The 18,629-nt window shown below is 37.4% G+C and overlaps 1 protein-coding gene across 3 annotated transcripts; it reads left to right on the top strand.

Annotated features, from left to right (window-relative positions):
* The first annotated feature begins 2,751 nt into the window (after positions 1-2,751).
* Positions 2,752-18,190, top strand: abcg2d (ATP binding cassette subfamily G member 2 (JR blood group)). 3 transcript variants are annotated; one of them, XM_074629321.1, is made up of 15 exons: positions 2,752-2,951; positions 7,012-7,071; positions 7,167-7,281; positions 8,125-8,277; positions 8,386-8,543; positions 9,766-9,917; positions 10,139-10,240; positions 10,477-10,727; positions 13,671-13,753; positions 15,595-15,684; positions 15,813-15,934; positions 16,255-16,409; positions 16,656-16,745; positions 17,696-17,808; positions 18,043-18,190. In XM_074629321.1, exons 2-15 carry the CDS (start codon positions 7,019-7,021, stop codon positions 18,188-18,190), a joined length of 1,785 nt encoding a protein of 594 aa, XP_074485422.1. In that variant the 5' UTR covers positions 2,752-2,951; positions 7,012-7,018. The 3 variants fall into 3 exon arrangements, with proteins under 3 accessions (XP_074485422.1, XP_074485421.1, XP_074485423.1); XM_074629320.1 differs by lacking the exon at positions 2,752-2,951 and adding an exon at positions 5,438-5,652; XM_074629322.1 differs by lacking the exon at positions 2,752-2,951 and adding an exon at positions 6,013-6,045.
* Positions 18,191-18,629: the final 439 nt, after the last annotated feature.

Here is an 18,629-nt window from a genome sequence, read left to right as displayed (position 1 = left end):
TGTAATCAATAACAGCAACATACACTTTTTGTTATCAAAGGACAAGTAGCTTAGCAGTCTACGTCAGTACAGAAACAGGACTGACTACTTTAATCTCTGACAGAAGTTTGGTAAAATGTAACCTAGTTTAATACGACCTTAAACAAATAAACAGTTAAACAAATAATAAACATCATGTAAGCAAATTAAAATAACATTAACGGTAGGTCGTGTCTAGAAGGTAACTCCCAAATTGTGAGCTCTCACGATGTGTTAGGAGAGAGAATGAAAACGAGTAAAGAAGCAAATTTTGAGAGTACATTTGATTTTTTTTTTACATTTTGGAGGATTTGTGTTCACCTTTTGTCCACATTGCTGGACTCTGTTGTTGGTTGAGTTTTGAACAAGAATATGGTGAGTAATGTCAATTAACTAACGTAGCATGCTAGCGTTATTGCCTTGTTTTTCAAGCTGAAAGTGGAGCCGAAATTGCAAGTAGTTAAGCCAAGACAGCGTGAATAAGTTTTATGTTGTGTATTTTGTGTTTTTTATCTACAAGCGGATTGAGAAGCTACATGCTACAGACAAGGTCAAGTTTAGCCTCGTTAGTATATTGAGGTGAACGCCGCCGCCATTTTTAGGTGCGTTTCAGTTTAAAGTGACCATTAACCTGCATGTAGGGGCTAGTCCTCCTCAAGAACTTCATTTTGTTACAAAATATGTAGCTAAGAATAAGATATTTATACATATATTGCACTGTTGTTCAACGGGTCAGGTTTTATTGAGAGGATTGTTTGGTGTTTGCAGTTCCACACCGAAGCGGGAGAAAAAAAGATGGCGAACCACCCCACAGGAGAAATCACGAATGGCATCTGCTTCTGCAAGACCAGGGGTCAGCAACCTTTACTATCAAAAGAGCCGTTTTAGGCAAAAAAAATAAATACAAAATCTGTCTGGAGCTGCAAAACATTTGAGCATTGTGATGAAGGTAACACAGTTTATAGTCTAAGTGTATAGTATAGAAGTCTAATGCAGTGAGGGCCAAAGAGCAAATGTACTACGGAGTATTAGGGCCACATTGAGGGAAAAAAGTCGTAATATTACAAGAAAAAAGTCGTAATGTTACGAGAATAAAGTCATATAACGAGAAAAAAAGTCTTAATATTACAAGAATAAAGTCATAACTTTAGGAGAAAAAAGTCGTAATATAATAAAAAAAAGTCATAAATTTACAAGGAAAAAAGAAAATAACATGTAAAATTACTACTTCATAATATTATGACTTTATTCTCGAAATCTCAGATTTATTTATTTTTCCTCAATGTGGCCCTAATACTCCGTCGTACCGTCGTACCATAGACCTACAACAATGATAAATAAAATTGAAAATGTAAACAAAAAAACTGTTATTCATTTCCACAATTTTTTTTAAAAATCCACAGGGAGCCACTGGAGAGGAGCTGAAGAGCTGCATGTGGCCGACCCCTGTGCAAGACCAACCTTCACTCCCAGGACAAGGACACTGATTCATTATGGTAGGACTAAACCTTCATTATTTTGCTGCAACACACATTGGAACTCATTTTGATTTGTAAAGGATTCAACAAAGGGACTGATTACACCGAGTTGTGAATTTCAGTTTATTGAATGACAATAAATGATCCTTGAATTTTGAGTGTGGCCGAAAGCTACTCGTAGCACCAAGTTGAACATCACCAATAGAAGACAAAATTTCTGTCTTAGTTTTATGGTCCTTTTATAACGTTTCACCCGCCATCAGTTTGGTAACAACATAGACTGTTGTCTTATAAACACAATATAATTAATGAAACATTATTTAAAAGTTTTCTGAATCTGCTCTTTTGATTTACAGAATATGATTTTACAGGGCAAACATTTCCAGAAGAATTAAATGTTCAGATGAAGGCTGTCATATGTGTTTATAATAAAAAATAATTACTTAACTATAGCAATTTAGTCTTTAAATGTTTTGTGCGTTATTTATAGTAATAATAATAAATTGTCATGTCCAAAATGATGTAAAATGGCATCGTTTCAAGTCAAAAACCTTCAAATCCCTCAAAATAGTTTATTTTAAGTAACAAAATTTAACATTAAATTCAATTTAAGATGCCACCCAATTTTGGAAAAAGAGGGAAAACTTTTAATTAATCAATTGCGCCTGGTAATCTCAGGGTTCGGTGTTCTTGGCCATGGTGCACAGTGACTTTGATGTTTCATACACACAAATCACAATATCAAGTTCTTTAGAAATAAAATGTTTATTGAACTAATAACTACACAACTAAACTACCAAACAGAAAAATAAATAAATAAAGGATGAATAAATGAGTACAGAGAATGCGACAATGAACCATTTATGAATTAAAGTGGACCATGTGTGACGAGGTAGAATCAGTGACTGATGTCCTTTAGTGATGTTTACCAATTTCCATTCTTTGATGTTTAGGCTACTAATTAAATGTTATATCAATATCCTAGATTAATGCACCATGTGGGAGTTGAGCACCGGGAAGATTGTGAAGCAACTCAAATATTACTTCTAATTTTAGGGGAGATCCTAGTTTGGGAATGTCTCTGTGTTTGTGTCTTATTTGCTTGTCAGGAATGTAGATGGTAAAAAAAGTGGGAAGGGGTCGTAATATGAGCAGTTTTTAGTATTCTTATTATTCTTCCTTCAGTTTCTGCTGGTCTGTCCTGAAGCAGAAATCAGACTTCTCTGTAATAATGTGGAGTGGCAGTCACCACTATCTTTGCTACAGGTGAATAAAGGGTTAACCTGCTGTGCCGCTTGGTGGGATCCCAGCTGAGTGTGTGGCTGGATGGTGAGGCACCTGTCCCTGGTGTCATGAGCTGATGTTAGTCAGCCTGCCCAGTCTCTCTCTGCGCTCCTGAAGGCTGCAGCAGGATCTCCGTACCAGCAGCTCTCTCACAGTCTCTCAGCCCGGTAAGTCACTGCAACTAAACTGAACTTTTCATTACTTTGCCACAACATCATGGTGGTGAGCATTTTCAGAGGATTTCTGCAACATGGGACATTTTTGTTTGAAATTTCAATTCTGGAAGACTTGGTTGTCAAATTGAGGAAGGAGCAAGAGGAACAAGTTACTAAAAAAATTAAATTAAAATATTTTTTTAATGCAAATGGCAATTAATTATGGAGAATATCTGTTTTTACGAATTACAAAAAAATTTGCCTTAGGTTTCACAATTAGACATGCCATAAAACATACAAACATATAATATACAAAAGAGACGTCTCAGCAGTACACATTCATAAAAAATATAACTCTCAAAACACAATCTGCAATACACATATATTTTATATAGTATTAAAGTGAATATCTTTGTGATTTGGACTTAAAAAAAGACCTTTAAAGATATCGCCTTGGACTTTGAGAAAGTGGGATGGACATTTTTCACTAAAACGATTAATCTAGAAAAAAATTGGCAGATTAAATGATTATGAAAGTAATCGTTAGTCACAGCCGTAGTTTAAAGCTTTTTTAGTACTTTAAATCCACAACGATGTATATTAAAATCAAGTAGTATGAGAATCAGAGCTGTAGCCAGGATTTTCAAATCCTGAAGTCTGTAACCTGTGTGTGTTTTTTATGGATATGATTAGTTTTTGCCTGGTTTGGACAGAAAAAATGAATTGCTAACCAGTAAGCTTACAGTTGCAGTATACTACTTGATAATTTCTAGACATATTTCTTTTGAAGTTCCTAAAGCTCCTTTTCAATGTAACAAATACAACCTGTGCTTGAAGCAAAGACGGTAACCATGACGGGGTACATTCTGTATGTGATACATTACAGTTTTGTTTTTCAAATACGACATCGGCGGTAATTTTCTTCCAACAACAAACACAAAACATGGTTGTATAAGTCCTCAAAATCGAATCAAAAAATGTAACATACTGGCACAGCGGCACTACATTTTAAAATGTATCACTATACCATGGTCCCCTAATAATAAGGAGAATACAAATACAAAACCAAAGCATTGTCCAGAGGAATTGGAGCCATGTCTTCTGAATATTACATATTCTCCATCGTTGAATGATAACTCATTTATCTGTCATTCATCACTGATGATACTTTTAAAAGTTTCTCACAGAAAATCTAATTTTTTTGTATTTTTTTTTACCGGGGACACAGACGTACTGTACTATATTTAATTTCTGGTTAATATAGTTTCGTTTGGCTACTTTTTACCTTTTTTCTAATCTCTCTGTTTCTAATAAATATCAGTATATGTCTGTCTGGTGCTGACGGGCAGCTTTCTCTTTACTTATCTGTCCTTCAAAGTCTTAAGTACATTAAATAAATGGGACCTGTTGAATTCCTTTGGCACAAATATGACATCTCCTCTGAGGATATAACATTTAAAGATGCCAGGCGGTCTTTTTCTGATATTAAGGACAGCATTTTGATATGTTTTGGTGCAGGACGTTGTGCTTCAACAATGGGATTCACGGTAGAGTGCTAGACCCAAAATCCAATAAGCGTAAAAAAGGGTGATAGGGTAGCACATCCCAAATTTTATAATCGAGGACAAAATACTAGCATTTCATTTGTTCAATTGTCTCACATCACAATAGACAAATGCTTGAGCGTTTCGGCACGGAGCCTTCTTCAGAACGTTTTTTTAAGCGTTTATCTATTGTGATGTGAGCCAATAAATGAAATGCTAACATTTTGTCCTCCTTGATTCTGAAATCTGGGATGAGCTACCCTATCACATTTTTTTTAACCATTTTTATAAGGTTGTTAAATATTATTTAAATATGATTAGTTACAGGCTATTCCATCTGGATTTCTCCTCACAGCATCCTTAAAACAATTAAATGAAAGGAATATTGTGCAGACATGCGTTTGTGACTCAACACCATTGCTTCGATCTGTCTTATTAATTTCGAGATACATTTGTTTGAAATTATTAATATTACAATAATGAACACTGCTTGATTTATGCCTTGAGTAGAATAAGTGTATTTCCCTTTAAAGTGTTACTAAAGGTAGATACATGTATTTTTAAGCTGCTCCCTTTAAGGAGATGTGTATGAACATGTGCACATTTTACAATCTCACGATAGTTTAATATCCTTATGAATAAAACTGGAAAAACTAGTTTGGTGCCGAAACATTGGTAATAATTCATGGAAACTGACAGTGTTGTTGTTGCATTATGTTTTCTATACAGGGTTTTTATTCTAGCTGAGGTGTTACTGTAAGCCACCCAGATCCTAACGCATCACATAAACAGCAGCCATACTTACTGTATATGACATTTGCCGTGCGTGAAACCCTGAGATACATTCTTCACATCAGTATGTCTATATTGTTTTGCATCACGTCAGTAGGAAACAAATCAATAAAAGATGGATTTCTATCAGATCACTGTCATTTGACAGGGTCGTTTGCCACACAGGATGATGGAGAGAGCCTGTCACATCAACATCGCAATGATAGAAGAAATCAGCACCAACGGGACGGCCGGGTCAAAGGTCGTCACAGCCATGGACCAGGACAAGCAGCCGTGTGGCTCCACCGTGAGCTTCCATAACATCCAGTACAAAGTTCAGCTGAAGAGTGGCTTCTTCTGCAAAAGGAAAACCAGTCCCAGGGAGATACTGGTCGACCTCAAGTCAGTTGTAAAAATCTTATACCCTCTTTATCTGTTTTTGTTTTGTGTCTTTGTCAGTTGTATCTGTCTCTTTATGTACTCGTCTTTTCCTTTTCTTATCGCTCAAACACTAAAATGCTGCAACTGTTACACGAAAAACAAGACAAAAATGTTGCTTTGTTTTGTTTATATCCGTCTGGCCCCTTTGACACATATGTACTACGTATGTTATGTTGGATACTTTGTGCTTTTGGTTTCTTTAGGCTGTATGTTCAATTATTGTTTATGAAATTTGAAAAGGAAAAGTGTCGTATCAGCCCATATTGGTTGGGCTTCATCTAAAGCATGACACTAAAATAAAGGAATCAATCAATATACATAGAGATCCATAGGTTTTTGAACTGTGGCACATTGGTCAGTTGTTGTTTTCTCTAATCGTTTGCTCACAGAGTTCAGTAGAAAATCTATTAAGTTGTTAATGATATGGTTTTACAGATCTTTGCTTATTTATTCTAACTATTCGAACACTGCTTCAGATTAATTATGAGCATTTTCTTAGCAAACGAGACAAAAAATATCATTGACTTTCAGAAACGCAAAGCTGAATTGACCATTTTTGGCTTGACATAAAATAAATGTATTGCAGTCATTCTTAATTTGGGAGACTGTGTTACAGTAAAAGAGCCGTGGCTCTTCATTGTAATTTAATATGGCTCATTCATTATATCCTCATCCAAAGTAAAACAATAGTGAATAGACTCTTAGATTGGTTTCTTTCTGATGGTATTAAATACAGCTGACATTTCCCAGGGAAGAAAGAATCATTTCACACAAGTTTTTGGGTCTTTTCCCGCCTCGGTGTTAATTATATGATATTAAGCATGGTTTCTTGCATATAATCTCTCTGATGCACTAAAGAGCAGTCTGCCAGGGAAACGAATTAAACACCGTCACGTGATCCACTGCCAGGCTTTTATTCAAGTCTTTTAATTCTGTTTTATATCACTGACTCTCTCTAATGCTTTTGTGTAACTGTTCTCTCTGAAGTCAGAGGATTTGCTTTTGAATTTTTTACACCACAGTATGGATTGATATCTGTAACAATTGCAAAATCCTTTCATTGACACTAATTTATCTGGGATGAGGGAGGAAAATGAATTTAGAAAAAGTGCAATGAGGAAAATGATTGAAGTTTTTCATCACATTAATCCACTTTTTTTCCCCTCATTCCTCACATTTTTTATCATGAAACTGAAACAGTGAAGTGAAAATCTTAGATTATGAATACAAACCATTTAAGTATGCCCAAATCTTTGCCTTTAAATTACTTATATAAATGTTGAATTGGTTACAGAGAGTTGTGTGTTTATTGTCCTACAGTGGCATTATGAGACCTGGCCTCAACGCTATTCTCGGACCTACTGGAAGTGGAAAATCTTCGTGAGTATCGCACTGTTCTTCCGGTAAACATAGTCACCTGCATTTGTTGTATGTGTATTTATTAAGTATTATTTTTGGGTTGTTTTTGTTGAAAGATTCTTGGATATTCTGGCTGCCAGAAAGGATCCTTCAGGTCTCTCAGGAGAAGTACTCATTGACAAAGCACCACAGCCTCCAAACTTCAAGTGCCTCTCTGGCTATGTGGTCCAGGTGAAGTTGAATTATTTTAATTTCTTAAATCTGCATGAAAATATTTTTTTGGGCCACTTGTTTGTGTCAATCTGATAAATGTAAGTCTGATATTCACTCTCCGGTTTGGTCTCCACCAACTGCTGAGATGAATATCTGGCTCTTCATCTGCTAAATGCTCCACTATGTTCACCAGCTTGTCGCTAACTGTGTTTGGTGTTTGAACAGGTAGTGTACAGTGTGTTTATCAGAGCGATTTCACTGAAAACAGCTGCTTGAAAACTACGCTGATGAGAGCTGTAAGAGTGAATCAAAATTAGGGCTGCAACTAACGATTATTTCCTTTGCCGATTAATCTGTTGATTATTATTGATTAATCGATTAGTTGTTTGGTCTATAAAATGTCAGAAAATGGTGCAAAATGTCGATCAGTGTTTCCCAAAGCCCAAGACGACGTCCTTAAATGTCTTGTTTTGTCCCCAACTCAAAGATTCAATATTGCGATGACGATGCGACTTGCGATAAATTAACGAAGTGTGCATATTAGCTATACTTATGTCAGCCTGGTTGTCTTTAAATTCAAAACCAGATTAGAATTGAATATTTTAAATATAACTAGGCTAAATGTTGTTTCTAGAGCAGCAACAGTAATGTTTACGACAAAAAAATCACCATATGGACTCTTAAATATCTCACTGGAAACACTCTAACATGTTAATAAAGTAAATCATATGTCATGTCCGTGAGACCATTTTTGCGGACAATATAACCAAGGCTTTACAGGTCTATGGAAATGTAGACTACAAAACAAATGATCTTCCCTGTCTCTGACCTTTGACCTCAAGCGCTTGTCTCCCCTTGTAGGAAGATGTGGTCATGGGCACCCTGACTGTGAGGGAGAATCTGCGCTTCTCTGCAGCGCTGCGGCTGCCCAGCTCTGTGCCTCAGAGTGAGAAGGAAGCTCGAGTCAACCACCTCATTAAAGAACTGGGTCTCTCCAAGGTGGCCGACTCCAAGGTAGATATACACGTATATACACATACAACATATATGTCCTAATTACTTATCTATCCTTCAAGACATCAGGTGAGAGACATGACAGACTTGTGTGGGTGGTTTCCTCAGGTGGGCACACAGATGACGCGTGGAATCTCTGGAGGAGAGAGGAAGCGGACAAACATCGGCATGGAGCTGATTATTGATCCATCTGTTCTCTTTCTGGATGAACCGACGACAGGCCTGGATGCCAGCACCGCTAACTCCGTCCTGCTGCTGCTGAAAAGGTAAAAAAGAAGCTTCTCTGCCATTCCTCTGATTTTATCATGGATTATATTCAGAGAGTCTCCAACTATGTCCGTTCCCCAAAACTACAATATCCAATAAAATGTAATCTAACACTAAAACCCTTTTACATGCCATGTATATATGCCACTTTATAACAGTATCACCAGAATTTGGTCCCAGTCTAAAGCATTCATTGCAACAGTTCTTTGCCTTTTTCCAGAGAAAAGGATTCTTGGTTTCAATGCATTTTTTGAATATACCTTTCGAGCGTAATAGGCTGAAAAACATCTACACTTGAAGTATGTCACACTGTTTGCTTGTTCAATCTATGATATATCTTTTTACTAGAGGAAGATGCATTTTATTGTTCTTCATTTTGATATTTCTCACTGTATATTTTCTTTCTTTTTTTAATCATGCTTTTTATTGTTTCCTTAAGAAGAAATACCACAACAACCTAAACCACAACAAATAAAATGATATGTACTTGTAATAACAGATAGCAACTGTAAAATTAACAACATTTTTAAAAACAAGAGGAGAAAAAATAAAATTAATAAAATATAATAGAAAAATCAAATAAATAAATAAAGATTATAAAATAATAATACAAAAATATTAATAAATTAGATTTTGATTTAAAATAAATATTAATAATAATAATAATAATAATAAAGAAAGATAAATAAATATAAATATTAAATAATAATGAATTCATTGATACAGTAAAAAGGCTTAAAGATTTAAAACCAAATATGGACACATAGACTATACTATTTTTTAACTATTAATTGAATATAATGAAACAAAGAAGTAAAAAGTAGTCAAGTGTGCAAGAGTTGTTTTTTATCACATCACAAGGCATCTTTATTTTATTTATTATTAATACTTATTACATGGCCGTGTTGAATACTCAATTCTGATTGGTCAATCACTGCGTTCTGCGGTCTGTTATTTCTTTATAACTGACCGTTGCTATGTATAGCAGACAGTTGCTATGGGTGCAGTTCAGAGGTCGGACTCTGTCGGACCGTTTTTGTGTCAAAAGTAGTAGCCGTGTAATAAGCGGGATAATGTACAGCTAGCTGGTCATTGTTGTGAAAGAAACCCCCTTCAGGGCTATGAGAGACCAGCAGCATCGCCCTGTCGGGGTGTATTTCACAACAATGACCGGCTCGCTGTACATTATCCCTCACATATTTTTACTGTGTGTTCTTTCAGAATGGCCAGTCATGGAAGAACCATAATCATGTCCATCCACCAACCTCGATACTCCATCTACAGACTGTTTGACACTCTGACTCTGCTGGTCGGTGGTAAAATGGTGTACCACGGGCCAGCGCCAAACGCTTTGGACTACTTCGCCAACATTGGTGAGTATGTGGAAACTTATTATCACAACAAGATACCGTCTGACATCTTTATACTGTTCCTGATGTTTTTAATGTCACCTGGAAACAAATGTAGATGGTTGTGCAGCTTTATTCTTATATGACAATAAACAAAATCTGACTATGACAAAGAGCACCGTCTCGATAAAAGACTGGATGATTGTTTGATATTAATCATTGGATCATTGTAATCTGTGTTCCAGGCTATCTCTGTGAGCCCCACAACAACCCAGCTGACTTCTTTCTGGATGTTATTAATGGAGACTCCACCGCCACAACCATGACCAAAGGGCATGGCTCTGAAGGTAATGCCATTTATAAATCCCTCCATGAATACTACTGTCAAGATGATGTCAGCGTTGCCAGATGGGAAATGTTAAACTACCGTACCAGAGGCTTAAAACTATCCTATTTTGAGGAAAATTGTCGCCATAACCACAAGAACAAATAGAATTAAATGTGTAATTTTACAAAACACATATTTTAACAACTGTCTATTGTAGAAGAGCATTTCCAGTATTTTCCTCCCGTGCATGGCCAGATTTGGACTTTGAGGAGCTCGGCGGCTCCAGGCAGAGCATCGAGGAGCGCCTGGTCGAGGAGTACAGGAACAGCAGCTACTCCAGCGACACCAGAGCTGAGCTGGACCGCATCGTCCAGGATAAGAAGTGCATCTCATGTTCAACGTCCCGCACCATCACCTACAACAGCTCCTTCTTCCACCAGCTACGTTGGGTTCTTAAGAGAACCTTCCAGAACCTCATGTTGAACCCACAAACATCTGTGGCCCAGGTACACATCTGTTACTCACTTAAAACACAAGACTCATCATCACTGGTAAAAAATATTACAGTCATTAACTTAAAGCCATCTGTTGTTGAATAAGAATGGTTGATTGGACATATTACATACAAATAACATTAATAAATAACAGAGCACCTCTTTAATACATTTCTCTTCACTTTTCCTACTTGTGGAAGTGTTGTGGATTAGTTCCAGCTTGCTGTTTTTCCAACGTTTGTCCCAATTTCTGTAGGCAGATTTTTTTTTTTTACCTTTTGACAGATGCAACTTAGCTGTTTCCCCCTGTTTTCAGTCTTTATGCTAAGAAAAGCTAACCAACTGCTGGCTGTAGCTTCATATTTACCATTCAAAAGTAAGAGTGGTTTTGATCTTCCCGACATGAAAAGGTGTCTATGTTTTTTATTGTGAAATATAAGAATGGAAGGAGTGGATCTGGCCTGCGCTGCCTTTGCCAAGGTTGAAAGGAGTAATAAAGTCTTGCAACTCAACCTGTTCAGCACAATGTGATTGGTTGATGCCTTTATTAGCTGTCTTCTCCAAAAAATCAACCTCGTTCTGAAAAAAAAATATTGGGTCGCTTTTTCACTGCGTAATATTTGCATTCTGTGTGAAAGAAATCATGACAAAAACAACAGTATGAAAAATATATTGACGTGTGAATTTATCACACGAAAAAAATGCAGCCACCGTGTCACGGCTTTAATTCGCCAAAAAGCAAATAAGTGACTTTCCCAAAATGTCAAACTATTCCTTTAACTACTCTTTTTGTATCAGATAATTGATTTTAAACTGAAAGTCAAATTTGTTTCAATTCTGAATTTGTTCTGGTGGCAGCAGCTACATCTGCAAATGTTGAAACAATGGCATCCCTGTTACAAGTTTAATAATTCATGCTCCAAAAGGCATACCAATTTATTTTTTATTTAATATTTATTGATCTGAGGTCAAGTCTCCTCAGCTTTTTGCCATCACGTCTCAAGTCAGTCAGTCCTCATTTTCGTGACTTTAGAGCGACTCAGGTCCAAGTTCCAAGTCTCCAGTTCTGACGGATAAATATCTAAATCAACATCACGGTTTTCTGTTTTCAGGTTAAAGGTTTAAACATAATCACTTTTACTTTGTTCAAACGCTTCAAAAAGTGAAAAGAGCAGAAGAATAATCACGGTCAGTTCTGTTATCATCATGAACAGACAGCACTTTGGAGGGCTCGAGACTTAATGCTCTCATTAGTCACACCATGGCGGCAAAATGCCGTCAGAAGTCTCCTCACTTCAAGAATTATTAACAGCTAATTGGCCCCAAATAAGTCAAAATAATCCTACAAGAGGGGCTCTAGGTGGCGTGGGCGCCATAATCGGCTTTGGTGACTGTTGTGACCCCACTCTTGTCTCTTTGGACCAGGATCTGAACTGATATCATATCTAGCCAAAGCCCCTCGGCCCGGGACTCATCACATGATGGCATCATGATCTATCACTCCAATGCCCCGCGTTCACATGAGGGGCAATGAGGTGAAAAAGGCTCAACCTTATTAGCTTATCCCTTCACCCTGGGAACCGCTTAGTCCCGTCATAATCTGTAAATTGTTAGGATTAAAACTCGTGTCGCTTTCACTTTTCTCACTCTTTTTCGTCGTCCTCCCCCCACCGCCAGTTCTGGTTGTTCTCTCGGATAGGCCGTTGTGGAGGAGGAGGAGCAGCGCGTCCACTTGACCCCTGATCCCCAGAAATATTGGCTTTTCTGTCAAAGAGGACACTGCTTACTTTTTATTTTCATTCTTCAAATATAATCCATGACAGTTCACAATTAGAAGAGCTGTGGGACTGGATTCCTGAACTGATCGCTCAGAAAGATTAGAAAAAGGGACATCTGATCAACTCAATTCCCTCATGGTCTCCAAGCAGTTGTCCTGCATTTTGTCATTCAATTATGGATGTGTATAGACACAAGTAAAGTGGAGGTTTCTGGCACCTCCGTCCTCACCTACTTTCAATGTGCATGGAGGAGGGAAATTTCAACAACTTCATTGTTGCGCATTTTGGCTTGTGTCCTTAATAAGGGTCATCTTGCAACATCATTAACATAGGATGAGTATCAAAGAAAAAAAAACCTCTTTTGTTTCATACTCATCTTGTTCTTGTAGTGTTGTATGGTGACCTTAATGAAGGCTACAGGTCAAAGGCCATTGGTCAAACACATTTTTTCTTACAAGCAATGGGCCTCATGCAGGAAGCGACATACGAACAAGTTTCCTCTTATTTTTGTTTGTATCCACGATTTGTTCTTATTTTGTTAGTACCCCTTGATTTCTAGGATTCAGATACGAAAAAAACATCTTGTTTTTATAGTCCACAAATTGTTTGTCCAATGCAAGGAAAGTTTCAAATTTGAGGAACATAAAAAAAACACATGAATATCATACAATCAAGTTTAGATTATTATATGTTTTAGAGTAATTATAATGATTGGATTATTTAATTTGTGGGCTAAAGAAATACTATTGGTCCATTGATCCCAATTAAGGCTATAAAAAGGCTTGGATCATATTGCGTGCGTTCAGATTCTGTCTGTCAGTCTGGTGAAGTTCATTGCGCACATGCATTTTTTGGGGCATCTCTCCAATTCTTGGGCATGTGCCAGAGTATTATATTCAGCACACCTACGTTTTTTCATTATCATTCAGCACACCTGGGTAAGAGCAGATTTGGATGATTAAGAACGGTCGGTGCATCTGGAGTTGACTTCTCTTATCTTAAAAGAAAATATAAGTGAAATCTAAGAGAACGTTGCTGCACGAGGCCCATTGTTATTGTTTTGACCCTGTGTATACAGGTATACTGTATATGTATGTAAATGCTAATTTTACAAACAGGACTTTGTAAATGGTCGTCAGTGCTTCTATTAAAATCTCTCATGTTTTTGTCTGTGCAGCTGGGAGTCCACACTTTCCTCGCCCTCATCGTAGGAGTCATTTTCTTCGGGGTCAAAGATGATCAGAGTGGTATCCAGAACAGGTGAGAGGCCTGCTGAAATACTGCACATGTCCTCATAAATCCTCTGTTTCCATTTGTCATCCTAATATATTTACTGTACACAGAGGGCCAGAGCTTCCATTGAGGAGAGGTCATGTCCTCCGTATTTTTTCTGGTAATTTGTGTTTTTTATCAATAGGGGGGTTATTCATCCTTCAATGAAACAGTGGATATTTTACAGGCTGATTCTGTGTTTTTCAAGACTCAATGCACTTAAATTTGGCTTCTATGAGGCATTAAAACATTTGTGAGACATTATTTTAGTTTTTGGAAAGGGGGGACTTGGACTCAGTAATTCCATAATAATAAAAAATACATTATATAAAAATTAACAATAAAAACCACTGTCGTCCGAAGACATTCACTCTGTCAGGTAGCAAAAGCAACAGGTCAACCAAAACTGTTGAAGGTTTATGAAAGACACATTAGAGAAACTTTCCCAATATGAATCTTAAAGTCTCCCATTGGTATAAACCTACCTCTTCCAGGAAAATTGTATTAATTTAAAACTGTATTTATTCACTGCAACTTCTTAGTAGCTTCAACAGCATGTTTATGATGCACAATAAACAAAAGCTATTGCTTTTAATTATAATCTGTTATAATGTGCACACAGATATAAGATTTAGATTATTGATGTTAATTGAGAATATTATGTGGCTATATAGTACGGACTTATTGATTATTGCAACATGTTTCCTAATAATTGTTCAGTTTTTTAATTCACTTGCTTTTAATAAGGAAGTGTGAAAAGTAGAGCAGTTCCTGCATGGCTAATCCTCTTACCATGTTTTATTGGGCACAACCTGGTACTCACAAGCTCAGTGAAGCACATCAGAAATATCAATGGTCTCCTTCTTTCTTTCTTTCTGTGTATGGTTCAGTGGAATATAAAGACCTAATGGCATTACATTCATGGTCAATGCATAGGAAGTATGGCAGACAACAGTGTTCGTGGCTTAAATGTCTCCAGTTATTCACCCCTCCCTCCTTTTCAGCGGGCCAAAGCGGAGTCATTCACCTTTTAAGTCCCTCTATGTACATATGGACCACACCACATCTTGTACCATAATCTGTTTGATTGTTCTTTAGCCAACTCTCCCATTAGAGTCAACTCTTTGTCAGCGTAATAGGCAAAGCTATTTCATTTACACAGCATGTTTCATTAGAGTTGAACTCAATAGAGGTGGAATGCACTCTGCTTAAAGGGCCAGTGTGTAAGATTTAGGGGGACCTATTGGCAGAAATGGAATATAATATTAAAGCTGCAGTGGGTAGAAATGGAGCAAATATGATTAAAAAGTTATTTTTATTAAACGGTCACTATATCCTGACAGTAGTGCATGAGACAAGTAATCTGAAAAAAGTCATGTGCCTCTGTGTCCTCCGGTGCTCCTTATGGCATCTGCAAGATTTCACAGACCGGAGGAAAACAACCAATCAGAGTCGAGCTGGAGCAAGCCGTCTCTGAGCAGCTGTCAATCACTCGCAAACTCCGATCAAACGATCAAACTTGGCAGCGCAAATATGAATCAATATTCCGTTACTGTAATGCCTATTTATCACCTGAAATGTTTTCAGAAACATCTTGTAGTGTACTGTTTAGCTGTAAAATGAGAAAGTGACAGTTCTTATTTACAAAACTTCAATCCTTTTCTTTCATTTCCTTCGTTATTTGCTTTGTATTACACACTATATATTATGTGTCTATGGACACATGGAACCAGTACCTACAGTTCATGTTGAATATGAGATAGAAATGTGGTAATAAAAGCCTAATAGAAACTCAATGATCAGGTTTTGTTTTGCTGTTCTTCTAACAGGATGGGCGTCCTCTTCTTCATCACTATCAACCAGTGTTTCAGCACCGTGTCTGCAGCTGAGCTCTTCATCATCGAGAGGAAACTGTTCTTGTATGTAATCTGTCAGGAAGTCGTGCAGGAAACAGACATCACTACGACATCTATGTGGATAATTCAAAATACATGTGGAGTGAGTGGGTAGAGCTAGGATTTGATTTCTTCTTGATTTCTTTTGACAGGCACGAGTACATCAGTGGCTACTACAGAGTGTCGGTCTACTTCCTCTCTAAGATCCTGTCTGACATCACTCTGCGCACCATCACCTCTGTTATCCTCAGCTGTATTGTCTACTTTATGATCGGTAAGACTGACAGATCTATCTAGCAGCGTCATCATGCAGAATCCTACGTCAGGTCACGTGGGAAAAGTTTTTAGAAGAGCTTAGGAAAATAGCATTTTGACACTAAAACATACATACTTTAACCAAAAATTTGAATGTTCGGATTTGACTACATAAAGAACACCGCTGGGAAGCTACAGAATGATATAAAAACCTCATCAAATACTAAAATCTGGACTCTTTATGATTTCAGTATTTGAGCACTAACTGAATACTGAATTTAAAAGCAGATAGCTCAGTATGTCAGTCTCTAATAACTGTGTTTGTGTCCGTCCACTCAGGGCTCAAATCCACAGCTGCAGCCTTTTTTGTCTTCACGCTGACAGTGACTCTGGTGGCCTACACAGCCACAGCCATGACCATGGCAATCTCGGCTGACCAGAGCGTCGTGGCTCTTGCCAACATCTTCATGACCATCACCTTTGTCTTCATGATGGTGAGAGACACAGAAAAACACAGAGATGCACATGAGTGGGTTGTAATTAGTTGTATGGTTAATACGACTGATAGCTTCTGATAGCAGGTAAAGTCACAAGCCAGATTAATAACATTAATTGAGGCTCTGATTCATTTAGATGTGTCCGTGCAGCCACAATTAACGTTTTTAGTAATCTGAGCTTTTCCTGCTGTGATGTCAAAATGTCAGATGTGAAAAAAGTTTCCGTTTGTGTTGTGTTTTTAGATTTTTTCAGGTCTCCTGGTGAACCTACCCAGCATCATGGACTGGCTGGCCTGGCTCAAGTACTTCAGCATTCCTCGCTACGGCCTCGCAGTAAGTCACAATTAGAGGGAGGTTTTCACAGGAAGAACTATATGTTCATTGTTCAAGAGAAAGGAGTTAATGCTTTTATTTAATACAGCTTTGACATATCACATCTTCACCAGGTATACTCACATGTGTCCAAGAAGGACCATATACTGTATTAGTATATGGTCCTTCTTGGACCATCTCTAGTATGAGTATTGCCTCGTAATGGCTGCGGGAGATCGTCGTTAGCATGATCCTGTTTAAATCAATGTAAAATATAAACCATAACAGCTAAAGCATTCATCCTTTTTGCAGCAGAAAGCCAAAGCTTCTGTCTTTAGCGTCATCACGTTGTACGCTTGTGATGATGTCATTATGTTGCATTATGTGTGGAACGCAACAAAACTATGAAAACGCCTTTGCACTCGATCTGCTCATAAAAGTGAGCATATCTTAAACACTAAAAAATGAAAATAAACTTATAACTTAGCTCATGTCAGTCTATGGATTGGCCCAACTGATTTATTAGGCTTTAATTAATATGTTCACTTCTTTCTTCTTGGTCACGTTTATCTGATGATGATGTAATATCATAGCGTTACTAAATCATTTTGGGGGTAGGAGATCGTCAAGATGGAGTGCGGGCACCTTTCTTTAGATTGTTTTGTCTTCACCTGATAAGATATCGGGCTTTGCGTACTCTACACTATAGTCTAGTAATATTTATAGCAACATTTGATATTTCAGAATCAGGTTTATTGTCAAGAAGGTTTTTACATAAAACAAATTTGCCTTGATGTTTTGGTGCATAATAAACATAGTAAGAGAAAAAAAACAAGTACTGCAAAAGATATTTTTTCGGGGCATTAATAATTTGATGACCACAGGTCAGCATGTAGTCTTAGTCTAGAGTCTAATCCACTTTATTGACTTTGATCTGCTCAGCATTTATTGATTATGTCGTCCATGTTCAGGCCTTGAAGATCAATGAGTTTGTGGGTTTGAAGTTATGTGACGAGGCTGCGATCAGAAACACCAACATGTCGGCTGCAGTGTCAAACTGCAGTGTGAGCACAGTCGGCCTGACGTGAGTAGACCCGCATGCTGTGTTTGTGCTCTGGTTGTGTATTACTGGTTTATTCCACCTCTTTGACAAATTATAGCATCTCCAGTCTAGCTACTCCACCTGGCTTCATGTTAAAGTGGACATTTTTACAATCAAAAGCATCTTTCCAGTTGACAAATATTTATGAACTCCAAAAAATCATCTTAAATGTTGAGATTTAATGTGAAACATGATGAGTTGGGATTGTTATTTCAGATGTACAGGAGAGCAGTATCTGGACTACCTGGGAATAGAGTACACCACCTGGGGACTGTGGGAGAATCATGTGGCTCTGACCGCTATGACATTCATATTCCTCATCATCACCTATCTGAAACTCCGTTACATCAAGAAATTCACTTAAATGTGTGATTATGCATCTTTATTTTGGTCTTCAACTTGGGAGCGCCCGCCGCAGCTTTTCATAAACATTGCATGGCAGTTCGCCACTGGCCGCACTTTGCCATGGCTCTGGTGTGAATTCGGTGTTGGTTGTTAAAGCTTGATGATATGAGAGTGAACCAAAACTGTAACGCTGTGTGACGTAAAACCAAAACAATGAGTTGGTAGTAATTTGATTAATTAACATAAAAATATTGATTCGAGCAGCTTTAATGTACAGATATGAGAGTATTGATCTTCTCATCTAACTCTAAGTGAATAACAAAATGTCAAACTATTTCTTTGAGTGTGTCTATGGTTTGCGCTTACATCCTTAGATATTCAGTACAGTTAAAATACAAACCTGAATTCAGTTTTATCATCTGGTGAAAATCACGTGTCTCCAGCATTTTAACTTTGTA

This window comes from Sebastes fasciatus, chromosome 3, assembly GCF_043250625.1.
Source record: "Sebastes fasciatus isolate fSebFas1 chromosome 3, fSebFas1.pri, whole genome shotgun sequence".
NCBI classification, from domain to species: domain Eukaryota; kingdom Metazoa; phylum Chordata; class Actinopteri; order Perciformes; family Sebastidae; genus Sebastes; species Sebastes fasciatus.
The sequence above is the reverse complement of the archived record's forward strand: the minus strand, read 5'-3'. Positions and strand labels throughout refer to the sequence as shown.